Source organism: Chaetodon auriga, chromosome 21, assembly GCF_051107435.1.
Source record: "Chaetodon auriga isolate fChaAug3 chromosome 21, fChaAug3.hap1, whole genome shotgun sequence".
Classification (NCBI taxonomy): Eukaryota; Metazoa; Chordata; class Actinopteri; order Chaetodontiformes; family Chaetodontidae; genus Chaetodon; species Chaetodon auriga.
In genome coordinates this window covers 6,162,801-6,185,587 of record NC_135094.1, presented here as the reverse complement: position 1 = coordinate 6,185,587, position 22,787 = coordinate 6,162,801, and the positions used below count along the sequence as shown (strand labels likewise).

The 22,787-nt window shown below is 42.2% G+C and overlaps 2 protein-coding genes across 10 annotated transcripts in view; both read left to right on the top strand.

Moving 5' to 3' along the window:
- The window catches only part of nrbp2b (nuclear receptor binding protein 2b), a 35,485-nt gene extending 22,427 nt beyond the window's left edge, over nt 1–13,058 (top strand). Inside the window, exons 2-18 of one of the 2 annotated variants that reach the window (XM_076761272.1) lie at nt 4,357–4,479; nt 6,437–6,538; nt 6,616–6,705; nt 7,105–7,145; nt 7,241–7,335; nt 7,487–7,510; nt 7,617–7,703; nt 8,243–8,298; nt 8,380–8,475; nt 8,744–8,876; nt 9,176–9,278; nt 9,378–9,428; nt 9,518–9,653; nt 9,922–9,996; nt 10,170–10,233; nt 10,504–10,559; nt 10,665–13,058. In XM_076761272.1, coding sequence (XP_076617387.1) covers nt 4,357–4,479; nt 6,437–6,538; nt 6,616–6,705; nt 7,105–7,145; nt 7,241–7,335; nt 7,487–7,510; nt 7,617–7,703; nt 8,243–8,298; nt 8,380–8,475; nt 8,744–8,876; nt 9,176–9,278; nt 9,378–9,428; nt 9,518–9,653; nt 9,922–9,996; nt 10,170–10,233; nt 10,504–10,559; nt 10,665–10,751 — 1,419 coding nt within the window. In that variant the 3' untranslated portion in view covers nt 10,752–13,058. The remainder of the gene's footprint in view (nt 1–4,356; nt 4,480–6,436; nt 6,539–6,615; nt 6,706–7,104; nt 7,146–7,240; nt 7,336–7,486; nt 7,511–7,616; nt 7,704–8,242; nt 8,299–8,379; nt 8,476–8,743; nt 8,877–9,175; nt 9,279–9,377; nt 9,429–9,517; nt 9,654–9,921; nt 9,997–10,169; nt 10,234–10,503; nt 10,560–10,664) is intronic. The other variant, XM_076761273.1, reaches the window with a different exon arrangement.
- A 1,129-nt stretch (nt 13,059–14,187) lies between these two features.
- Nucleotides 14,188–22,616, top strand: puf60b (poly-U binding splicing factor b). 8 transcript variants are annotated; one of them, XM_076761153.1, is made up of 12 exons: nt 14,188–14,254; nt 14,836–14,932; nt 15,182–15,277; nt 15,619–15,708; nt 16,227–16,277; nt 17,381–17,542; nt 17,667–17,759; nt 18,973–19,186; nt 19,268–19,458; nt 20,130–20,244; nt 20,762–21,009; nt 21,121–22,616. In XM_076761153.1, the coding sequence occupies exons 3-12, from the start codon at nt 15,200–15,202 to the stop codon at nt 21,418–21,420; spliced, it is 1,542 nt and encodes a 513-aa protein (XP_076617268.1). In that variant the 5' UTR covers nt 14,188–14,254; nt 14,836–14,932; nt 15,182–15,199; the 3' UTR covers nt 21,421–22,616. The 8 variants fall into 8 exon arrangements, with proteins under 8 accessions (XP_076617268.1, XP_076617265.1, XP_076617271.1 ...); XM_076761150.1 differs by having other exon boundaries at nt 19,268–19,500; XM_076761156.1 differs by lacking the exon at nt 16,227–16,277.
- Nucleotides 22,617–22,787: the final 171 nt, after the last annotated feature.

Sequence of the window (22,787 nt, the reverse complement as noted above, 5' to 3'; positions counted from 1 at the left end):
AAGCTGTTAGCAGTTGTTTAACCGTGGCGGGGTGATGTGTTGCAAGTAAGAACAGATATCTCACGCTTGAAATAGCTCTGAAGTCGTATTTTGCTCTTGCAAATCGACATAAAAGACAAGCAATCCAAGAACGCATTCATGTGAGTGAAAAATGCTGAGGAATAAATTGTGTGGCGAGGTAATGAGAGGTTAGGGTGACAGCCTTGAAGATCCAGTTTTATCCAGCTGGGATGTTAACAAACATCAGAATAGAAGTTGTTTTGACGTGAACACACAATCCTTAAATCCCTTTCCACGCCCTGAGCCCACCTCCCTTCCAGCCGCCAATGGCAGTGGAGCATCCAGCGGGGTGTTTACGAGTCTCACGGCACCGCGACCGAGCAACAGACCCCTGGGACGCCGATGCTGGGACTGGGGACCGAGTGTTTCTCAACATCTAGAGAAAACAAACAACAGCCGGGCCCTGGCGGCAGAGGGAAACTGACACGATTCCCTCCTGATAGCTGCTGAAGTGAAGGAATCCCCTCACTCTTCAGCCGGTCAGAGCGCCGTGTTCCAGCTCTGTAATAGCACTAATCAGATTATTGTGTCTTGGAGAGTGGGAGTAGTGAGATTATATGTCATGTCTCCTCTCCTGCCTGTGAAGAAACCCCTGCAGGGAGCTTTGCAGCTGCACTGTATAGGTTGAGCAATAAACAAACCGCAGCAGCTAAAAACATTCTGTGGAACATTTCTTCCTCTCGAGGCGGGTTTATTTCATGAAAATATCTGTGGCGGCTGAAAAGTCGGCATATAAAATGGAGTATTTATAGCAGCTTTTGTGGTTGCTCTGATTGCTGTTTGTCCTCAGCATGTTTGGTTCGGCTAACAAACCTCCTCCTGTTGAGCCGGATACAGAGGGACGTTTTTGACTCCATTCAGCGCCGAGCCCCGGATGATGATGTCAGGAAGCGTGGTACAAGCGGAGCCCTGTGGGATATATCAATGGTTAGCATTTAGCCGTAATAAGTAGTAATTCAAGTCCAAAGAGAAGCACAAATGATAGTCGTTCAGTCGCTTCCCCGTCATGGAGCTCAGTTCTCAGCTGTTCATTGCAGACCCCCCGCTGACGTTTTAAGATGATAATGATGATGATAGAGGAGTGTCAGGTGTGCATGCTTATTTTCTAACGGCACAGATCACATGTGTCTTCTATGAACCATGAGGATACAGGACCAGGTTAGTGAACAAATAGGGAGGGAAATGTTAAAGAGCAGGTTTCAACAAGCAAACTGTTAGAGGTTTGCTTTGCAGCTGGTTGATACGGATCTGTTTTATGTTCTTCAAATGGCTGAACCCACTGAACTATGTGTACTTTAAGATGAGAGCTGTTTTCATGGTTTGGGCCCCTTGGATTCAGTTGGCAGAAAGTGAGTGGACAAACCAAACTGGCTCTACAGAGGGGCTTTCCTGCATGCTGGGAAGGGGAGGGTGAGGCTGTGATCTGCAACCTTGCTGCTAGATGCCACTAAATCCACTCCATACCCTGTGTTGTTGAGTAGTTGACCACCAGCAGCACAGTGCAGCAAAGTTCTTATGAATCAGTCCCCAAGTTGCTTGGGGACATGCATGGAGGAAAGACGTGGAGCAATAAATACTAAGAAGAGCCAAACCAGGTGGGATAAAGCGACTGTTTTTACAGGCAGGTAGAGCTCAGTGATGTCCTGAAGCACTTGCTCAGATGTGGTCTGGAAGGTTCATGGTCACAGAAAGAGCCCAGAACCCTCAGATCCCACTGCTATTTCTCTTTTATTTGCTGTTGAGCCAGTGAATAGTAAAAAGGTCAGCAGACTTCGAATTAAACATTGATAAAAATGACTAAGAATAACTGACTCATGGTCAAACACTGTCGCTAAGTAACTCTAAGAGCTGACAGTCATGTGTAACACTGTCTGTGATGCCGTCTCTGTTAAGTCTAAAATCAGCAATTCGTTCTTTAGTTTTGGGTACAGTCAGCTCCACAAAAAGTGTCATGAAGGAGGGACAGCAGCTCAGTGTTCCTCCTCTGCTCCTGCAGCTGTTTGTGCGCATGATAAAATCCCTAATCTGAAAGAATGAAAACTCCTGCCTTGAAAGCAGACGGCTTCAGTTCAATAGAATTAATATGTCGCTGTTCTACACAAGCTGCGGCAAAAAATAAACATGATAGCAAGGATTTATGTTTCACTTAGGCAAGATATGAGCAATATGCCCACATGTGCGGCTTGTGATAAATACAAACTGAATGATATCTGCATGAAAATGTTTTAGAAAAAGATTTAAAAAGCGTGTCGCCTTCCACGGCGTGATATCAGTCACTTATATATCAGCAAGACTGCCAGTTGGAAACCATCAAAGGAAGGCAAACAGTTTGTTAAACACTTATTGTTCTGAAAGAAGTTCAAGGTAATTACAGCAAATAAAGCCAATAAAGTTTAGTAATTCTGATTAATATTTTTTTTAATCATAACATTTCCTTGTGGCCTGGTTGCAAATCTTCTGTGGCATTGTACCAGTCCACGCCCCAGGGGTTTGGAAACCACCGATTTACAGTTTTCAGTTCTGGCCATCAATACAAAGATCAATGATTCTGTGTTCTCTGGAACTATGGAGCTAATACTTTATTGATCGTCATGAGGAAATCTCAAAGAGGTCAGAGGTCAGGGCGCTGGAGAGGGGAAAGATTTGTAGTGATGTGTGGAAAAATACTGACATGTCTAAATCTGGTAAATCCTTGAACAACTATCAAACAGTTTGAAACCGCCGTCCTCTGGAAATGATGCCAATTCTCCATCAACTTGACGAGATTCCAGAGTAGTAGCAACTGAGGGTCTTGCATCATGGTTAACGCTTATTAGCCATGAACTTTTAACCTGAATCCACTCCTCCTACTCATCGAACCTCTTCTGTCATATATAAATATCAGAAGGTTCCATCAGGTCAACAGAGCTGAGGCAGCAATATCCTGTGGTGAGCCTGTCTGCAGCTCACCATGATGGAGCCCCGGAGCTGTCTGCAGTGCCAGATTATAGACCGAGCCGCTGCCTCCTCGCTCCGCTCAACTCTGCTTCCTTCCTTCCTTCCTTTGTACTTCTTGAAGCTCCGGTGCCACCTCCTCCATCTTGTTCCTCATCTCTCTAAATCCCTCATCCACAATCCCCTCACTTCTCCCTCTCCTGCTAATCCATCTCGTCACTCTTTACACAAGCTGCTGCTCATCCTGTCGGCCCTCTTTACTCTTTGTCATTGCGCTATGGCCGGCTGGCAGTGTTTAACATAACCTCAGCACAGGGAATGATCTTCCGTCTACCCACGCCGGTGCTCTCTCGTGCGCTAATGGATGGAAAACTGAATTTGATGGCGTTTAAACAGAAATCATGCCTCACAGAGAGTAGATTCAGCTCTTTATTAATGGAGCTGCCAATGTCAGATCTCCGTGAATGGATTATATGGAGCTTTTAGCAGATATTATTAGTCACAGCAGGGGTGACGTGTAATCATTTCAGACATGCTTTAGCGAGAGCTCGGTAAAGCTTTTCTGCTTTGTTTTTGCACTGCAGAGTTTACAGGCACAATCAACCGTGAGTCTTCAGGGGACACCTGCTGGCTTACATACACCCGAGCCATGATTGCAGTCCTAGCAGGGTGTCTCGGTACCTCAATTATGCCGTTATGAGAAATTATATCATCATTGTTCCTGTATTTGAGCTGCAGAATTGAAATGTACTCGTTTCCTTAGTTTTTCTAAAGCTATCTGTGTACTAAAATGGGTCGTTTGTAGTCATGAACCCAGATAATTATCACCCAACTGTGCAGTTCTCAGCTGTAACACGGTTGGTGTAGGTGGAGAGAGCGAGCAGCGCTGGGCTGCCAATAGCGGCCACCGGGTCTCCACTGCGCTATACATATTCACTAGTAATACATGAGCACTGGGCATTGCTTTTAGCATCTTTCAGCATGTTGTTTTGGTTTTTGGTGAAGTCTAACAGCTCTCGTTGAATCGCTACTAAAGAGCAGACACAATTAGCGACTAGCAGGAGCATTTAGCAGATAAAGAGCCTGACTCCTCCTTCAGGAGCGAGGAGATACAACATCAAGCTAAATGAGAATAAATACAAACACAACTCCAAATGCTGCTCCGTTTACCATATAAACTTTGTAAGATGATTGCATTTTACTGTTGTGTTCATAGCTCCCCCAGAGTGGCAGAGGAAATCAGTTGATGCAGTTTTATTGTTGTCTTTGTAGTATAAAATTAGGACAGCAATAACTGAGTACTTCAGATTTTGCAGTTGCAGTATGCTAAATGCCATATGTGTTTCTGTCTGCCCCCTGCAGGTGAGCCAAGGTAATGTCCCAGGTGTGGAAAGCGCCTCTCTGGCCATGGACACCGAGGAGGGCGTGGAGGTGGTGTGGAACGAGGTCCTCTTCTCGGACAAGAAGGTCTTCAAAGCACAGGAGGTATTGTGGCTCTTATTCCTGACAACCTAGACAGGCTGTATTTACTGTGATTTAAATAAATGGTGGTTTTAGAGTGACTGAAAGTTGAGAGTTAGGGCTGCAACTAATCATTATGTTATTTATTTATTTTTATTTTTTTTTGCACTGGAACCATGTCTTTCAATGGCAGAATATGGCTTACAGTTAGTCACACAGTTAGTCATTTTTTTTTCCATCATTTTACACATTGTTCATGTCTAAGGCTTAAAATGAGGGTTGGTTTCTCCATGCATTTTATTTCATTGACAATTTCAGCCCGGATCATCCTTTGTTGGAGGGTTTGCCTGCAGCGATTTCTGTGGTGGCGTTCTCGTTCGCAGCCAAAAGTATTTTAATGAGATTTTCATCTTGTGCTATAAGATCATTGGGGATTTTAACCGGGCATAATCTTACAAAAGAGCAGTCAGTTTCTATCCTATTTTTTCATTAACGGTTGAGCAGTCTCATATTAATATAATGAAATTAAAGAACAGGTCTGAAAATACAAAGATAACACATTTACTTTGTTTTGTGCCTGTTTGAAACCCACAAAATCATGTTTCTGCAACAGAACTCACACCAGGACCTTGAGTAGGAGATCATAAATTATAATTTTTGTGATTTATTTATCTGCTGGTTATTTTCTTGTCCAACTGTTTGGTCTCTAAAATGTTAAAATAGTGGAAAATGTCCATGAAGAGCCTAAGGCAGGACTGAGGAACCTTCTTCCCATCAGCTTTCTGAAGGTCCTCTGTGGACCATACTAAATTATTGAACACACATATACACTAACCTCTAATGCAGTGGTTGGTGCTGCTTCTCTTCGGCAGGGTGTCTGATGTCAGATGGAAGTGATGATGGTACATGTAGCTGGTTTTCCAGCTTTGGGTCAGTCAGTCCTGAACAGAACTGAGTCTCAGAGCCGCTCACAATAGGTTGTCTGAAAATGAGATGCAAACTTCAGTGCATGTTTCCTCAGAAGGGGAAAATCCTCAGGATGTATTGTTCACGCAACTCAAGCAGAGGGAGGTTGTTGGTGCTTTATAGCACATTGATTTCGTTTAGTTTCCTGTCCTGCACATCAGCTGGTTCCACTTTAGACAGGGTAGCTGTTGAGTTAAATAGCTTTTGTTTACTTTTCATGCCATGAAACCTCTCGCTAAATTCCTGAAGGAGTTTTCACTCTCTCCAGCACACTCAGACGTCATGGCAGGCTTCTGCTCTGTTGCAGTTGCATTTTCCTCAGCTTTAATTTCACATCAAATGATTTCACAAATGAACGCAGAGAGCGGAGAAGCTGGCTGGAGCTTGAGGTTCAGCTCTGGGAGGTGCTTGATTATGTCCACGATGAAGGCCAAATCACACAGACAGGCCTTCTTAGCTGTTTGCTCGCTCACCACTAAACTTGCCTGCATAACATCGTCTCTGGCAGAATGTGGTCTAGTTAAAGTTGCATGTTGGGGATCTAAACTCTTGTGCTTGCAGCTCATCAGGTTTAGTATGTTTCAAGCTCTAATGATACTCGAGTTTGGCCTTTTTCATCCCTGCAAGCTCGTCCTCACAAACTAATTTAGGCGCACTGGCTTGACAATAAGATAAGCTGTGTGCGTGATGCATTCAGGGACCATCTAGAAGGATGTGTCTACTATTATATTTGATTTTTTTTAACTGCATAAAACTGATCAAAGAGTTTCACTGGCCGTATGTGGCCCAGAGGCCGGACTTTCCCCACCCCTGGATAGGGTGACATAGTAAAGTTCCTTATTTTGTCTGAGATGCCAAAGCCCAAAACTTTTAAGAAAATTAACACAAGCAATGAGGATTTTTGCCATTTTTGCTAAAGAAAAGTCCTGAAACAACAGAGGCTAAGGCATTGAAGCAGCTTATTTGGTCCGAGATGTAATGTGAAGATGTGAACCACCTCCGCTGTGATTTTTAGGAGAAGATCAAGGAGATGTTTGAGAACCTGATGCAGGTCGAACACCCCAACATCGTCAAGTTCCACAAGTACTGGCTGGACATGAAGGAGAGTCAAGCACGGGTGCGTTTTTTTCTTTTTTAGCCTCTTTTGATCTCTCGTTTCATGTGCATTAACAGTTTTCCTTCCTCCACCTGCAGGTTATCTTCATCACAGAATACATGTCGTCGGGCAGCCTTAAGCAGTTTCTGAAGAAAACGAAGAAGAACCACAAGACCATGAATGTGAAGGTTAGTGTTAGTCACATCCTGCGTTGGTGTGCTTATATCCTATGGTGGTGGCAGGGGGTACTGCAGCCCAATCACGATTCAGATCATATTTCCCACAGGATTATAGATTATGTAACAGGACACCCTGGTGGCTCAGTCTGCTCAGACATATATCCAAAGCTCTCTCCTCTTTCTGTCTTCTACATCTGCTGCTTTTTATTCAATAATGCAAAACCATCGGTGGCAAAAGAAGTGTTGTAAGAGCGCTGTAGTCAGTGTTCTTCACATATACTCCTGAGAATGAGGGAGAAATAGTGTATTATAGAGTAATTCAGTGCAGTAGAAATTTCCATATGCCCTCATATGGAGCAAATTTGTGTCTTTGGAGGATTCATGTTGCTCTGTTCAACTACATTTTAGGCCTGGAAGAGGTGGTGCACCCAGATTCTCTCTGCCCTCAGGTACTGACTCATTTCTCCCCCAGGATTTTTATCATGAGAGATGTCTATTATCAAAGCCTTTACGTTAACCAGATGTTTGTCTTGTTTTCTGGCAGTTATCTGCACTCTTGCGACCCACCGATAATCCACGGCAACCTGACCTGCGACACCATCTTCATTCAGCACAACGGCCTCATCAAGATCGGCTCAGGTCTGCTCCCAGCAGGGCTTCTTATGTTACTGCAACCAGCACTGGCCACACATATTGTGGATTGTGGAGACTTTCTGGATTCAATAAATGAATCTCTGCAGCTTTACGAACAGAATAAATATCTCAATTACGCTTAATTTTCTTTCCACAGTGTGGCATCGGCTATTTGTTAATGGTAAGAAATAGATAATTTTGTCGTAGTTATGTTTTCATTGGAGTCTTATCAATCATCACTTTATCCTAGATAATCTCTCCATGGTGTCTGTGTCTTGTCTAATCAGTGTTTCCAGATGCCAGTGTCCATGGGAAAGGGAGGCAGCATCGCGATGAGCAGAGGAATCTTCATTTTTTTGCTCCAGAATATGGAGGTAAGTGTGATGGAGTGTAGTTTTCCTATAGCTCGATTTCTGCCTTCATTCATTCTGAACTGAATGGTTCACCCCAAAGTATAAACTCACTCATTCCCTCCTCAGTCTAATGTGATTTTAAACCCTACTGAAGTTGGAAAAAATCACCAAGCCGACGGCAAGTTAGTGCCTGTCGCTCCATGTTACGCTTTTCCCACAAGAGCGCCGCTGACAGGGTCTTTGCATAGCTCTGAAACAAGCAGCAATTTGCAGCAATTTCTCTGACCTAATGGCGGTAATTGTGGGAGATAATGAGGTAAATATCAGGATTACTGGAGCCACAGTGAAATCGGCTGGCCACAAAGCATTCAGATTATTCCGCACGAGTTATTTGGAGGCATTTAAAGGGAAGTTTTGTGCCGCTGTGGCTTATTCTGTGTCTGTAATAAGGTTGCACGAGCTAACTGAGAGTAAATAACTGCGTTTTCATTTTGGGATAAGCTTCTCTTTAAAGTTATCTATGTGTCTCGCCTCCCTCATCTTCTCCTTTTTCTTTCTAGCTGGCGAAGACGATTATGGCATTGACATTTTCTCCTTTGGCATCTGTGCTCTGGAGGTGAGAGAAACAGATCTGCAAGATTCCCCTCTGCGTGTGTGTTGATGTGTGATTGTGTTAACAGATTATTTGCACCCCTAGATGGCAGTATTGGAGATCCAGGCCAATGGAGATACTGCTGTGTCCAAGGAGGCCATCGTCAATGCAGGTCAATCTCTGGAAGACCCTCTCATGAGAGTAAGTCTCAAAAATACTTCATGTCCTAAATACACAGCAGTGCAACCGAGGAAACGGAGATGGAAGACAAACTGTACCACGCTACTCTATTAACACTCGCCTACACATACCACCTTGCATCTACCGGTTGATTGCCTACCCCATGCAGAGACTTTGCACAGTTTGAGAGTAAAACATGAAATCAAATGCAGTGATACTCAGGAAACTAACTCATACTGCACAGCCGTGTAGCTGCGTGCTGGACTCAGTGTCTCGTTGCTTCCCGCAGGAATTCACCCAGTCCTGTTTGTGTCACGAAGCCAAGCTCCGTCCTACAGCTCACGACCTTCTGTTCCACCGAGTCTTGTTCGAGGTCCACTCCCTCAAACTGCTCGCCGCCCACTGTCTCATCAACAACCAGTGTGAGTTTCTCACTTCCACATGCCGAGCAGCAGAGTCTCCCCTTTCAATCCCCATGATGATGCTTACTTGTTCCTGTGTGCAGCAGATCGTTTTCTGTCGCTTGCAAGTGTTTGGCAAGCAGGTTTTAGACCTGAACCAAAAGTATGTTTCCGTTTCATGCAAAATTCGTAATTGAGTTGAGCAGCCAGTGTTATTTATCATGGGTTATGCAGTGTATTTGCTAGCTGTAGCATGCAGTGGATAATTTAAGGTTTGAATATATAGGTCACTAACGTCCAAACATGTCCTGCGTCTACAGACTTGCTTCCAGAAAACTGTGTGGAAGAGAAAACCAAGTCCTTTGACCCCAACGCTGTCATGGCAGAGATCAAACATGAAGACAGACAGGGAGTCCAGCTCAAGTAAAATCACACAAGCACCTCATGTCTCTGCTGAATATCCTCTGACATGTCAGGCGCCACCCTGACTATGCTCATCTGCTTGTTCCCTCATGTCTGTAGATATTCCCATGTGTCCCCTTTGGAGCTTGACAAGTTCCTGGAGGATGTCAAGTGAGTGGAACGGCAGTTTATGACTCATTCTGTGTCAGTGTTGACTCTGTGACTGCAGCATGAAGTTCCACATCCTCTCCTCTCTTCAGGAATGGGATCTACCCCTTGATGAACTTCGCCTCGTCTCGGCCTCACCCCGTCCCCCGAGCCCTCTCCCTGTCGCAGGAGCAGGTTGAGACAGTCAAGACGCCGACCCCTGAACCCCAGGAGACAGAAAGCCGGAAGGTCAGACTTTCAGACAGTAGATCTGGCTGTATGTCTATGTTGGATGAGCTTATATATTGTATTTTGGTTGTTTCTGGTTTAGCAGTAATTAGCATCGTTTCCCAAAGATGATGCGAAAGTGTTGTTTATGTAAAATATGTAACAAGACCTGCAATTATTATTATTATTTTTATTATTATCATGCGATTTATTATCCATCAAATCATATTAAAGATATTCTTCTGTGCTTATTACACTCTTGAGCGTTTATTATCTGCTGGTGTTACAGGTTGTTCAGATGCACTGTAATTTGGAGTCAAATGAAGAAGGGACCAAAACTCATGTGAGTCACATAGTATTACAGGTACTTTGCCAATTTTAGTTTAAAGTCTTTTTTGGGCTTCTTATTATTAATAATAATCAATGATGTTGATCTCCATACAGTACCAATGCAGTGCAACATTGATTTTAGAAGTTCAGTTGTTCAGTTGAGGCAAAACATAATTCCAGTTTGACTTTTTGACCCCCCCCCCCCAGCTCTCCTTGTTTCTGAAGATGGAAGACAAACTTCATAGGCAGCTTAGCTGTGACATCCTTCCAAGTAAGTAATGATGTGGCCAATATTGTTCTATATTTTTCTATTGTCTGCAAAGTCCATGAAAGCCACCAAAGTGTCAGTCTGTCTCTCATAACCGTCCAACCTCCCAGCCCTAAATAAACTACAGTATCTCAGACTTTGGATACACAAACTCTATGCGTTATGGGATTTGTTGACAAAAAGAAAAATATAGAAAATCACCTTCCTTATCCTTGAAAAAAACATACTCTATATATTTTCATCACACTGAAATATTTCATGTGAAACTTTCAGCTGACACCTCCAAAGACCTTGCCAGTGAGCTTGTTCACTATGCCTTCATAAATGAGGTAAAGCGTCTTTATTTTTGTTCTTGATCAACAACAATAGATAAATGTAATGTGATTTAATGGGATTTCATGTTTAGCCTTAAACATGTCCCGTGTGCTGTGCAGGAGGACAGTGAGAAGGTAGCAGGATTCCTGGAGGACGCCATCAGCCGACACCGGGTCCGAGCGCTCGCCTCCGGGAGCACGCAGTGAGGAGGGGTCACGACAGCGGCTGGCCCAGACTGAGGGGCCCGGGCGTTGACCACGCGGATCAAGAAAGGGAGAGGGCAGGATCACACAGCCGGGAACTGAGAGAGTGTTGGGAGTTGACCCAAAAGGGGACAAATACAGAAGGAAACTGGGCCTTGACAGTCAGTAAATCATCCCAGAGAGAAGGAGGAAACGCCAGCACTGAGAGATGAACCGAAGGCACCTCTGCTGGAGGGCCAGAGGCATCATGGCTGTGTTCAGCAACCCCACAATGCAGTTGAAGATTGACAAACTCCCTGCCTAAAAGGGCTATCATGCCTTAAGATATCTTGACAGCTTAGGTTTTCCATAATGCCACTACTCAGAACGGATATGTTTTACTTACAAATGCAGCAGCTATGTTTTCAGAAGGACATGTTATTGCTCATAAGCCTCGTTTGCACTCCAGTGTCCACTTTGATTGGTGATTAGTTACTTTGAATTGTAAAACAAAGTAATTGACTAAAACCTTGCTCCCTCCCAAGCCAGAACCTTTGGTTTATTACCGTTTTAGGAATTTAATATTCCGTCCAACATACACTGTCAATAGTCATTCAGTTGACTTATTTATTTTTTGTGTAACTGTGAACAATAGAAGCTTTGCACAAGCCTGTTTTTTTTTTTTTTTGTACTCTTCATGACCTGAAAAATTAACACACCTCACTGCACTCTTGGGTTAAAGGCTGCTTCTCCCAGAGCTAAACAGGGCATGCCTAAACGTAGTGATGAGCAATGAGATGATGCCTCTCTTTTAGCCTGTAGTGCTCTTAAGGGTTTTCCCTGTGAAAGTGTTCTGAAAGCCAAAGACTTTCAAAGTGCCTGATATGGCAATGTACTTTGGACAAAATTTCTGAATTAAACGGCATCGTAACCAACTTAGTAATTTGTAAATGAACTTATTCAGACTGACTTTTACAGTTTTAAAACCAGATGCAATGATTCTGGCTAGTTCCCATCTCTTACCACAAGTCCACATAGCTGGCCTGTGTGAATGTGAAGATGAGCTTAACAGCCAGTAATGGCAGCTGCATTAAGAGCTGCAGCGGCTTCATCTTGGACATAAGGATAAGGTGATAATGCTCTGTCCTGCAGTCAATATTAATTTGGAAAGAGCTGCAGCTCATGTACAAAATTGGAGTTCCTCATATGACACTTGTGAAATACAATCATACGCCTACATAAATTGAAACAAAGGTGGTGGTGACTTAACACTTGTTAATAAAAATTGCCATATTGTTGATAAATATATACTTATTTCTACAGTACTTCCCAAACCACCTGAGGATATTTTTGAACACCAAATTTGTTTTATAAATGTCTCCAGAAGTGTTTTAAAGGAAAAATCTACCCAAAAATCTTTTGGTTTGGATTTCATAATCAATAAAAACGCTAACCTGTGAGGGTTTCCATGGCCTGTGGCCTGCGGGTGATAAAAAAATCTCTGACAGAAGAGTGTAATATTTTGCTTTGAGCACATTCATTTCCCAGTATCACATCCACTGTGGATTTATGTCAGACAATATCGGCCTGAACTTTGGAATTGATTGCACTGCAGCCCACACAAACACAGAAATAGAATACGCGCTTCTGCCAGATTTTCTTGTCAAGAGCGCAGTCTTGGCACCGTAAACGATCACCATTTGGGTGGATTTTTCCTGAACAAAACTGGACAGCAAAAAACAATGGTGAATTGTCTGATCGGGCTTCAGCAGTATACTCTTGTTTGTCAGACTCACTTAGCTCTGCTTCATTTGTTCCGGGGTGTGTAAGGTTGCCATTTCATAACAGTTACACTGCTGTACAGTCATCGCTTACAGTACTTACTCTACTCTGTGTCAAGTCTTCTTTATCAGTGTGTGTCTCTGGAGTCCCAGACATTCACCTGCCAGAGGCTGTGGTGTACATATTTGTTGGTGGCTATTAAAGGGGTTTACTTTTCAGCAAGATTTCAATGCAAAGCAGTGCCACTATTGCTCTCATCTGATCTAATAAGCTGCATGTCTTAATAGCCTGCAACCATTCAGAACTTTGCATTTTGCCTTTGTCAGTCACCGTTCAGTTCCAGAGGGGACGTGACCAAGAAAATGAATGTTTAGACTGCAAACATGAAAACAAAACATCCATATCAGTCTTATTTTATGTCAAATGACTTTTCTTCCCGTGAATCTGTTGAATGAAACTTGCCTTTGAATGTGTTCTACTTAAAACCTTTGTTAAATATTGTAGCTACTGCAATTAAATACATGACAATAAATAATGTGTGACATGTTGGTTATGTCTGAAATTATTGGGTTTTTATTTGTTAGGATTCTTTGGATACGAGACAGTCCTTGTATATATTGAGTACATGTATACATTAACAATTTTTCGAGAAATTTAGCCGGCATCTCCAGTTTCTTTGTAATACAAATTAGATTGATAGAAAAAAAAAAGAGTCACTTCTGTCCTTCAGGTCATATCACAGAGCTATATTCACTGTTGCCAAACTAAACAAATTTAGCAAAAGAAACAGAAATTCTTCAGTTAATGCACATGCTTATTAAATTAGAAGTAAGTAGTAGGAAAGAGTATCCATTTACAAAGAATAGGAAATTACTACTGGGAGTAGTTTGAGACCCTTTGAGCCAAAGTTTATTGAAGTGAAACCAATTTTTAGCCAATGTTTTAAAGTGTGAATCTGACAACACTGTAAAAGTACACTAATGAAACAAAAAAGTACTTTGAAGGTGCTTGTACCTGTCATATGCTACTAACACAGAAAATCGAACATTGAGCTGAAAGCGATTACAAAAAGAAATGGTTTATTGGGTCTGATACAAGCATATAAACAGTAAACTAATTATAAGACCATGAAATTTTAGATTGAGTTACACTTATCCCATAAAGTTTTTGCACTGGGTGGTGCATCTGCAACCGAGACATTCTTTATAATAATAATTTACAAAACATTGTAGGAGATGAAGGCAATGGACCAACGATTCCCCATCAGATTCTCTGATAGACTAGCCAAGTATTGGCAGGTTGGGTGTTGCTGTGCGCCGCAGTAAGACACTACTGCAACTACACACATTTACAATTTTGGTCACAACTTTTGCTTGTGGCTATTAAAATTTGGGACACTTCGTATTATAGTGAGGGTCATATTTTTTGTTTAGCAGCTACCAAAACATGTAACCCATTGCAATACAGTACTATTCAAAATAAAATATGTTACTTGCACATTGGCAGCAGAAATATACCTGAAATTCCCCAGAGAATTTGATTTGTCTTAAGACAGGCCTATTTCTAACACCTTTAGCTCATTGTTCAAAAATGGAAGGTTGAGTTCAAAACGCCTTAGCCACTCATATCATCGCGAGGGTTCAATTGTCGCGATACCTTTCATTGATATTGACAGAATCTCGCGAGTACTGCAGTGTGTGGGCCTCTCCAAGAAGGTGTGCTTCATGGCGGTTACAGAGACTGCGGTAAATAAATTCCTTGATAAAGAGAAACATTTACATTTTTCAGCTACAGTGGTCGGCGCGTAAGTAATACGCGATGTCTGGTAAAATTGTAACGGTGTAAAATATCCTGTAAATCGATGATGTATCTCACTGGGGAAAATACAGTTTGCTTCGCGCGCCATAGTAATGAATGCCTAACACTAGCTAATATCAGCTAGCTACGTGCTAGCAAGATAACGTTGTCGTAAGCTAAATAGAAAGCAGGCCTCGCTAAATCGTGTAGTGCTGTTTGTAATAATTACGAAGTTAAGGTCATTCGGGTGTAACCAAAAACGAGTCGTAGTTAAAGTCGACTTTGTCTAAACGCGTCTTCGGCCAAGATTTGACTTCGCATAATGGTGCTAATTTATCTAGCTAACGTATCGTTATGTGAGGTTGAAAATCGTCATTAGCATTCATGTGCATCACGCTAGCTAACGTTAGCTGACCGATTTCTCAGGAAAGACGGGCTGGCTATGTGTGGATTGCAATGTAAATAAATGCTAGCTGCCTGTTTCTCTTATTGTTAACGTTAGTCTGAAGGCATGTTTTATTTTCCCTAGAATTTGTTGAATTGTTAAAGCTTCCCCATCAGTCCTCTTCCCCTTGGGGGCTTTCCTGCCTCAGTCTGGTGGACCCAGCGATTAGCGGGTTGCGTAGGTAAGGAGTTCGTCCGGTCCCAACTTGGTTAAAAACCGGGTGTTTGTCCTTTATATGCTAGCATATTTAATGGTATGTGCTGTGTGAGGTGATGTGACTTCTATTTGAAGTACAGGAATTTTCTTACTGGGAAAATGTTTTATGGGTGTAATTGGAACATACAGGCAGGTGTTTATGCTCCAGGCCCTTTTCTTCAATTTTTGATAATTAATTTATTTATATTGATAGATTGCTGTCTCTGAATTGTAGGGAGGTGAAGCTCTGACGATGGAGAATGGACAGGGCACAGGCTCCAAGCTTGGCCTACCGCCTCTCACCCCAGAGCAGCAGGAGGCACTTCAGAGGGTAAGAACCCCCGAACAATCAGTATCTGCCTAAATGCACTGTAATGATAATGTAGTTGTGATGATGTTGCTTGTATGTATGTGTCAGAAAAAGTAGCAACCACGTGCCTATAGAAGTCTAAATAAGTTTCCACTTAAAATGAGTCAGTCACATTTATAAAATATTCACTTATTGAATATAAATGTGGATTTAAAATAACTGGGTTGCTACAGTGCATCTAAACTCTGTAAAACTGTGTGTGCATGTAAATGTAGTGGTACAGTATCTGTCAAAATGTAGTCTTAGTAGTAAGTTTTTGTACATATGAGGAATTTAAGGTAGTGACTTTTCTTTTTTGCCAGGCAAAGAAGTATGCCATGGAACAAAGCATTAAGAGTGTGTTGGTGAAGCAGACCATCGCCCATCAACAGCAACAACTCACCAACCTGCAGGTGAGATGTGTAAAAACTTTTGTTACTCTGCCAAAGAGAAAATTTGTAATGTGTGTGTCGCCTGTCAGTCTTGATTTAGACAGAATGTCTCGGCCTTTTCATACACTAGTATCTCAGACATCTCTTGACTCAGATGTCAGTTTTGGTAAAGCTCTGTTGGAAGTCTTACTCCCTTCTCCGCCATGCTGTGAAAAAGACCACGTGTAGTCCATGTGCCCTTGCTTTTGCCTCTGCTCTTTTTCAGATGGAGAAGATCGTCATGAAGGCATTGGTTATCATGTTAAATGCTTTGCACTTTTAAAGGGGACTTGTTTATGTTTATTGCTGTGTGGTTATTTGTAATTTAGATTGGGGAGGCAACTCCCCAAACAGTATATTGTTTAGAGGGAGTGTCTGAATACAGTGTTAGCCTAACCGCTTTTGTCTATCTAGCAAAGCCAATGACAGTTATGCAAAAGTAAAGCTAAGGGATATCTAACCTACTTTTCAGCACTTTTTTCATCTTTACTGTCTTTCAGATGGCAGCAGTGACAATGGGCTTTGGAGATCCTCTCTCACCTTTACAATCGGTCAATAGATTATTAAATTTTTTTCTGTGCGCATTCCCAGTGGAAAAGGACTGTTACCCTTCTTTTACTGGTTGCTTTGGCAACAACCCCTGCCTTTTTATGTAACCTAAGAATGCATATTTTGTAAGAAAACATGGCTTTCTACTTCTAGTTTGCCTGCAACCATGTCCATAATCATTCGTGAGGTAAATGATTGTTGTCAGTAGTTGAAGCATTTGCTGAAGCATTCACAGTGGGATAACGTGCATTAGTATTTTTAACGGGGAGTTAGCCAAAGGTCTTTGGCTTTTCACAGGCTTTTTTTTAAAGGGTGAGAAAAGTCACTTCTCTGAAAAATATGCATTTGTTCGATTTAAAAACAGAAACTTGGCATGGGACGAAAGAGGGATAGCAATCCCTTTAATGGACCAAAATGAGAGAACTGCTGGAACAGGGATCTTTTTGGCCATCTCAAAGTCAAGTTTTTTTCTGTCATTGACCAGATCAACTTCCATTATGTCACGAAATAGGAACGTTATATTTTGTTGGTAGTAGAATGAAATTAGTAGAAGCAGACTGATTGAAAGGCATCCGTAGAACACAGCATCTATTGGTGGTTAAACCATCCCTCCCCTTAGACTTGAGAAGAAAGTTTGAAATGCTTTCATCAGGACTTTGTATGGATTTCGTTTGAACTCCACGATTACTTTTGTTACCTTACTTGCATCCCCGGACTACAGGTCAGTTACTGCAGCAAAATATTTGTGAGGGCTGTGCATGTCAATCACTTCAGTGTGTTTTCCTCCATATGTCTGTTCAATAGTAACAGAATAAAGGCCATATTGTAATTTCAAGTGGTGACATCAATATTTTATAACTGTTATACATGTTAGCATTTTTTTTTCATACAGTTCTGTCCATTGATTACAGTATCCCATTATTGCCCTATTTACCTGTCCAGACCCCCTAACATGGAATTGGCCTCTAACTATTTTTGGGGAAAGCAAGCACAGTAGAAAATATACATTTATTATTAGTGTGTGTGTGTGTGTGTGTGTATGTGTGTTTGTCTTCTTTCTTTTACTCTCTAATGCTTATCATGTGTTGTTTTCCTCGGTTTGCAGGTGGCAGCTCAGCGGCAACGTGCTCTAGCCATCATGTGTCGGGTGTATGTGGGCTCCATATACTATGAGCTTGGTGAGGACACCATCAGACAGGCCTTTGCCCCCTTCGGCCCAATCAAGAGCATTGACATGTCTTGGGATTCTGTTACAATGAAACACAAGGTCGGTGTGATTAACAAATGTTGAACATAGTATAAATTCTGCTGTTCCTGCTTAATCAACATGATTTAAAGCTGCCTGTGTCTTCAGTGTTTGTGTTATGTTTCCATGCTTTCTGTCTGTGCAGGGGTTTGCCTTTGTGGAATACGATGTGCCAGAGGCAGCTCAGCTGGCACTGGAGCAGATGAACTCAGTCATGTTGGGGGGGCGAAACATTAAGGTAAGTTGTCTGGAGATGAGTATCTCTTCAGGTTTTAGGAACACGTGGATAAATGGGAAACCACTTGACTTTTTCCTGTGTATTTTTGATGTGGTTTAATTAAACAGGGCTTTGGATTCCTTCCCGGCATTTGGGAAACTGAGTCTATCTGTAAATTAAATGCTCTTGTGATACTTTTGTAATGACTTGTGAAATTATTTGCGTGACTAATTTCTCTCTCTTTGCTTGTCTGTGTCTGTTGATTTCCAGGTGCGTGTGTTGTGTGTATGTCTGGGTGTATGTTTAGTGTACTGTCTGTCTGTGTGGTGTGTTATGCTTCCATGATTTCATTAAAGCTATTTTAGTGACCAGTTCCAGTAGGATTTCCAACGGCGCGTGGCGTCGCTCTGTGTCCATGATGTGCTGATGATGGGCTGCGCCTGGTTGGTGTTGCTTGGCCGCCCCATCTGTAGTACAGATCCCAGTCCCACCTGTATTCTCGTCTTAGATAGGCAGCTCAGATCTATTACAAAAGAGAGGAAGTTTGTCAGAGTGCGTAGCATGACAGATTTAATGCGTTCCCTTTTCAGTGCTGCCAACAGCTCAGCCTGTCGCACCATGCATGAATCTGGTGTTTTGAAATAAAGCTGCAGTTCCTTGTTTTGCAGTAGTTGTTTTGTATTTCAATCGCAAATTAAAGAACAATAGTTACTGCATAAATAGACCTATTTTCAGTCATATAAGGTATGAAATGATAATTTATGTCTACACAACTCATCAGGAATCTTTGATGGATCCCTCAGAGATCCTTTTTGCTCAACAGTCTGACAGAATTTATCACCAGTTTGAAAAGTGCAGGTCATCGGTGCTGGACTTAAACTACTGATTTGTCCACAGTTTGGTGTTTTAGTCATGTCCTGAAAAAATTAAATTTTTTGTGCCTGGTGGCCACTGTAAGAAAGATAAAAAGGCATTGGCTGTAACTGTTGAGTGCCATTTCAGATCTCAGAACCACTTTATCAGATCTTTCAAATTGTATAGTAATGGACATGCACCTAAGCATAAACAGAGAGCACTTGGGCAGCAGTGTCATGATTGTAGGAGCAGAGTAGCTTTGAACTCAGTGGGTGCCAGAAGTCAGCCCTGTAGGGATTTAGAGTTCGCGGGAGTGCGCTCTTGTTTGGTTCCAAAAACCCCTTACTCAGTAGCCCTGCTGGTATGATCTGTGCTATAGGTTGGGCGGCCAAGTAACATCGGTCAGGCGCAACCCATCATTGACCAGCTGGCAGAGGAGGCGCGCGCCTTTAACCGAATCTACGTGGCATCCGTCCACCCTGACCTATCTGACGATGACATCAAGAGTGTGTTTGAGGCCTTTGGAAGGATCAAGTCTTGCACGTTAGCCAGAGACCCCACCTCAGGGCGACACAGAGGCTTTGGCTTCATTGGTGAGCTGGAGGACCCTCATTCGCTCCTGCTCTTTCTGTTACCATTGCTCCGCTATTGACTACTATTTTATTCACTTACAGAATATGAAAAGCCTCAGTCAGCCCTGGATGCTGTGTCGTCTATGAACCTCTTTGACCTGGGGGGTCAGTACCTGCGGGTGGGCAAAGCAGTGACTCCGCCCATGCCCCTACTGACCCCCACGACCCCTGGTGGTCTGCCGCCTGCTGCAGCTGTGGCTGCAGCGGCAGCCACCGCTAAGATAACGGCCCAGGCAAGTATGAATCCCTTCCAAAGGGATTTAATGGCCTTCCAGGTAAATATAACCCAGATCTAGCTAGAATTGACACCAAAACCACAGATAATATGGACATAGATTTTTTTATTGAGGTGACTGGGAGAAGGCCAGTTTTGTAGGGATCATATAAAAACAGTAGTTGCTCTGACACCGTGTCAGTTTAACAGAACTGAAATATGAGACATTCTGGGCTTAATCTCTTTTTATCCAGTTAAATGTGTTCAAAACACAAACAGACTCCAAAGATTTAATTTCCTCTTGTGTAATATACATTGTATAGTACTGTAAGTAAAGCTCCTCCCATTCACTGATTGGGTGTGTAAGCTAAGAGTCTTCTCTTAGTTAGCACAAACACATTGACTGCTACTTTTCACAGTCACAGTTGTTAACCAGACAGTTGTGTTCATTGTAGAATGTGTCATTCTTGGAAAGTTTCTTAACATCACTGCTTATATTTCCGACTTACCAAGAATAGTCTATTTTGTTAGTAAGTCTGGACTGAAATGATTTTGGTGACCTTGATTCTCACTAATGAGAGGCAAGGTTGAGCTCACTCTGTGCCATGCTGTGTGATCGTTGACTGTGCTGCCTTGTGCTGTGCTCTGTGTGTTTCCCTTACCTAATGTCTTCGGCCCCCCTCTCTTAAGGAGGCTGTAGCCGGCGCATCAGTCCTGGGGGCGTTAGCCGCGCCCCAACTTCTCGGTCAGCAAATGGGAATACCTCAGGCTGTTATGGCTGCCCAGGCACCAGGGGTCATCACAGGTGTGTACCAAGACATGAGTGAGTGCTCATTTTTCATAAAACCAGGAGTTTAATACATCTTGTGCTTTATAGGGATGTTAAAACGTACAGCTTTACAGACCTTTTAAAAGGCCACTTTTAAACTGCTTGCTTTGGTTTGCATTGAATAATACTTACATGCATGTCATTTGTGTTTTGTAAATTTCTAGGTAACTCATCAAGGACATAGAAATAAATGATACAAATTCATTCATTAGCCTTACTATAATTTTTTCAGTTTTGAGCATGGCTGCGCAGTAATTCTAGCAGTTCAAAGTGTTTAGTTCAATGCTAAGTCATAATCTTCATAATGTTTGAACCACTGTTGTGATGCGACTAAATGTAACCTCCTTTGTGGAAGCATGGCGCTATTAGAGTAAATGGGTGATGTTTGATGAAAGTATTGTTAAACTGTTGCAGTCTTGCAATGTTTGATTTAATTTGTGTGTCCATTGGCGCATTTGATGTCACTTATGCCATGTCTGCCTTTGTCTAAAAGGTGTTACTCCAGTGCGTCCTCCCATACCAGTGCTTCCCCAGGTTGGTCTTGTGAACCCTGTGCTCGCATCGCCGCCTGTCCTGTCTAATCAGGCTGGTGGCTCCAACCAACAAGAGAGGAAAGAAGAGAAAGAGGAGATGCTGCAGGATGGCACAGGGCAGGAGATGTTGAGTGACCAAGAGCACATGAGCATTTCAGGCAGCAGTGCCAGACATATGGTGATGCAGAAACTGCTTAGAAAATCAGAGGTGAGATTTGGGAAATGGGGGTTACAAGAACAGCAGTGAAAGCTTTTATTTGCTTCTATGTATTATCAAAATGATTTCCACTCTTTAAATTCTCTTCTTCCTCCTCTCCAGTCCACAGTGATGGTGCTTCGAAATATGGTCGGACCAGAGGACATCGATGATGACCTGGAGGGCGAGGTGACAGAGGAGTGCGGGAAGTTTGGCTCCGTCAACAGAGTCATCATATACCAAGAAAAGCAAGGAGAAGAGGAGGATGCCGATATCATTGTCAAAATCTTTGTAGAGTTTTCCATGGCCTCAGAGATGAACAAAGCTATCCAGGCCCTCAATGACCGCTGGTTCGGAGGTCGCAAAGTTGTCGCAGAGGTGTACGACCAAGACCGTTTCAACAGCAGTGACCTCTCTGCATAAAGTATGAAACGGTTCACCAGCACCCATCCCCATACCTGTCGCCCAAATCATTTAAGCCACAGTCACTGCAGCTTGAGATGCGGGCCTCTGAAACTTGTAATTATATTTTTATTTTCTTTCCTTTTTTTTTTTTAAATTGCTGTTGATATTAATGTTGACCGCCCCATTGGCGAAATTCATTAAATATATTTACATGTCAGATTTTGCTTTGTGATCTGTGAAGACTCCTTTTTTTTTTTTTTTTTTTTTGGTGCAAGTTTTAAATTTTTGTAATCCTACCTTGTAAAACATTTAGGTTTTCTTGCTTTAGCTCGTTTTTTTTTCTTTCCGAAATTGCCAGGACATGTAAACACTTTTCTTTTTACAATTAAAGATTATTGTTTGTCCACAAAAAGTGTGATGCATTGTTTTTATGAACAGCTGGATTCTTGGAAGGACTCTTTTTGACTGAAGAATCCTCTGATTTTGATATGTCTGGAAACACAGTTTTGTGTTTTGGTTGTAGAACAGCATCTGATTCATAAGTAAAAATATACTGAAAGCATTTGTTGATGTCCAGGATTGTATTGGTTATTCTCAAATGCCTGTGTGTCAGTTGTGTTTGTACAGGAGGTGAACACCTTACAGTATATTAACATTTCAGACTTTGAGCAGAAGTTTTTTTTTCTACTTCATGATCATTTCTGAGACTGTATATTGCTATAGTTTTTTAAACTGCTTGTCACAATGGCTTTATATTTTGTAGTTAGTTGTGCACTGCACTTGGGAGATAATGTTCACCTTAGTTAAGTATTTTTTTCTAGATGTACATCTCTGCAGTGGCACCATAATTAAAGCTTGTGTGTCATCTGCTTGCTAACAGTTAATGGAGAAGTGGATGCTTGACAAACTTACATGTATTGAATATCACCTTGATGAGAAGCATCATTGCTTAACATGTCATTAAACAGTGAAGCAGATATTGAGTAATCAAAATGAGATGGCCTAGATGCATGGGTTTGTTCACAAGACCTGGAAAACATTTTCTCAAGATTGCTTACTTGCACATACTGGGAGAGCACTGACTGCGTGCATGACACATGACAGGAAAGGCCTTGTGATTTTGGATGATGTGGCAAAAAAAAAGGTTGAAATGACTTAATCAGCAGTGGAAACTTTGTTAAATTTGCTCAAAGAAATTAAACTTGTGTTTCTGACTTATGACTAAATCATTTCAGATATTTCCAAGCATGATAAAAGTTCAATACATTTACTTGTATGAGATTTGAAACAGCTTTTAGTGCTACTGTGTCCGTTGAAGCTAACTGCTATCCGCCACTAGGTGGTGCTATAAAGTAACGTGTGGCTTCTGTTCTAGAGGCGCGAGG

Excerpts from the sequence above, each read along its gene's own strand:
- puf60b (XM_076761149.1), top strand. The coding sequence starts at position 14,234 with ATGGCGGTTACAGAGACTGCG. Across the intron at positions 19,501-20,129 it reads GGGATTTAATGGCCTTCCAG|GAGGCTGTAGCCGGCGCATC; the intron begins GTAAATATAACC and ends CCCTCTCTTAAG. Across the intron at positions 21,010-21,120 it reads AACTGCTTAGAAAATCAGAG|TCCACAGTGATGGTGCTTCG; the intron begins GTGAGATTTGGG and ends CCTCCTCTCCAG.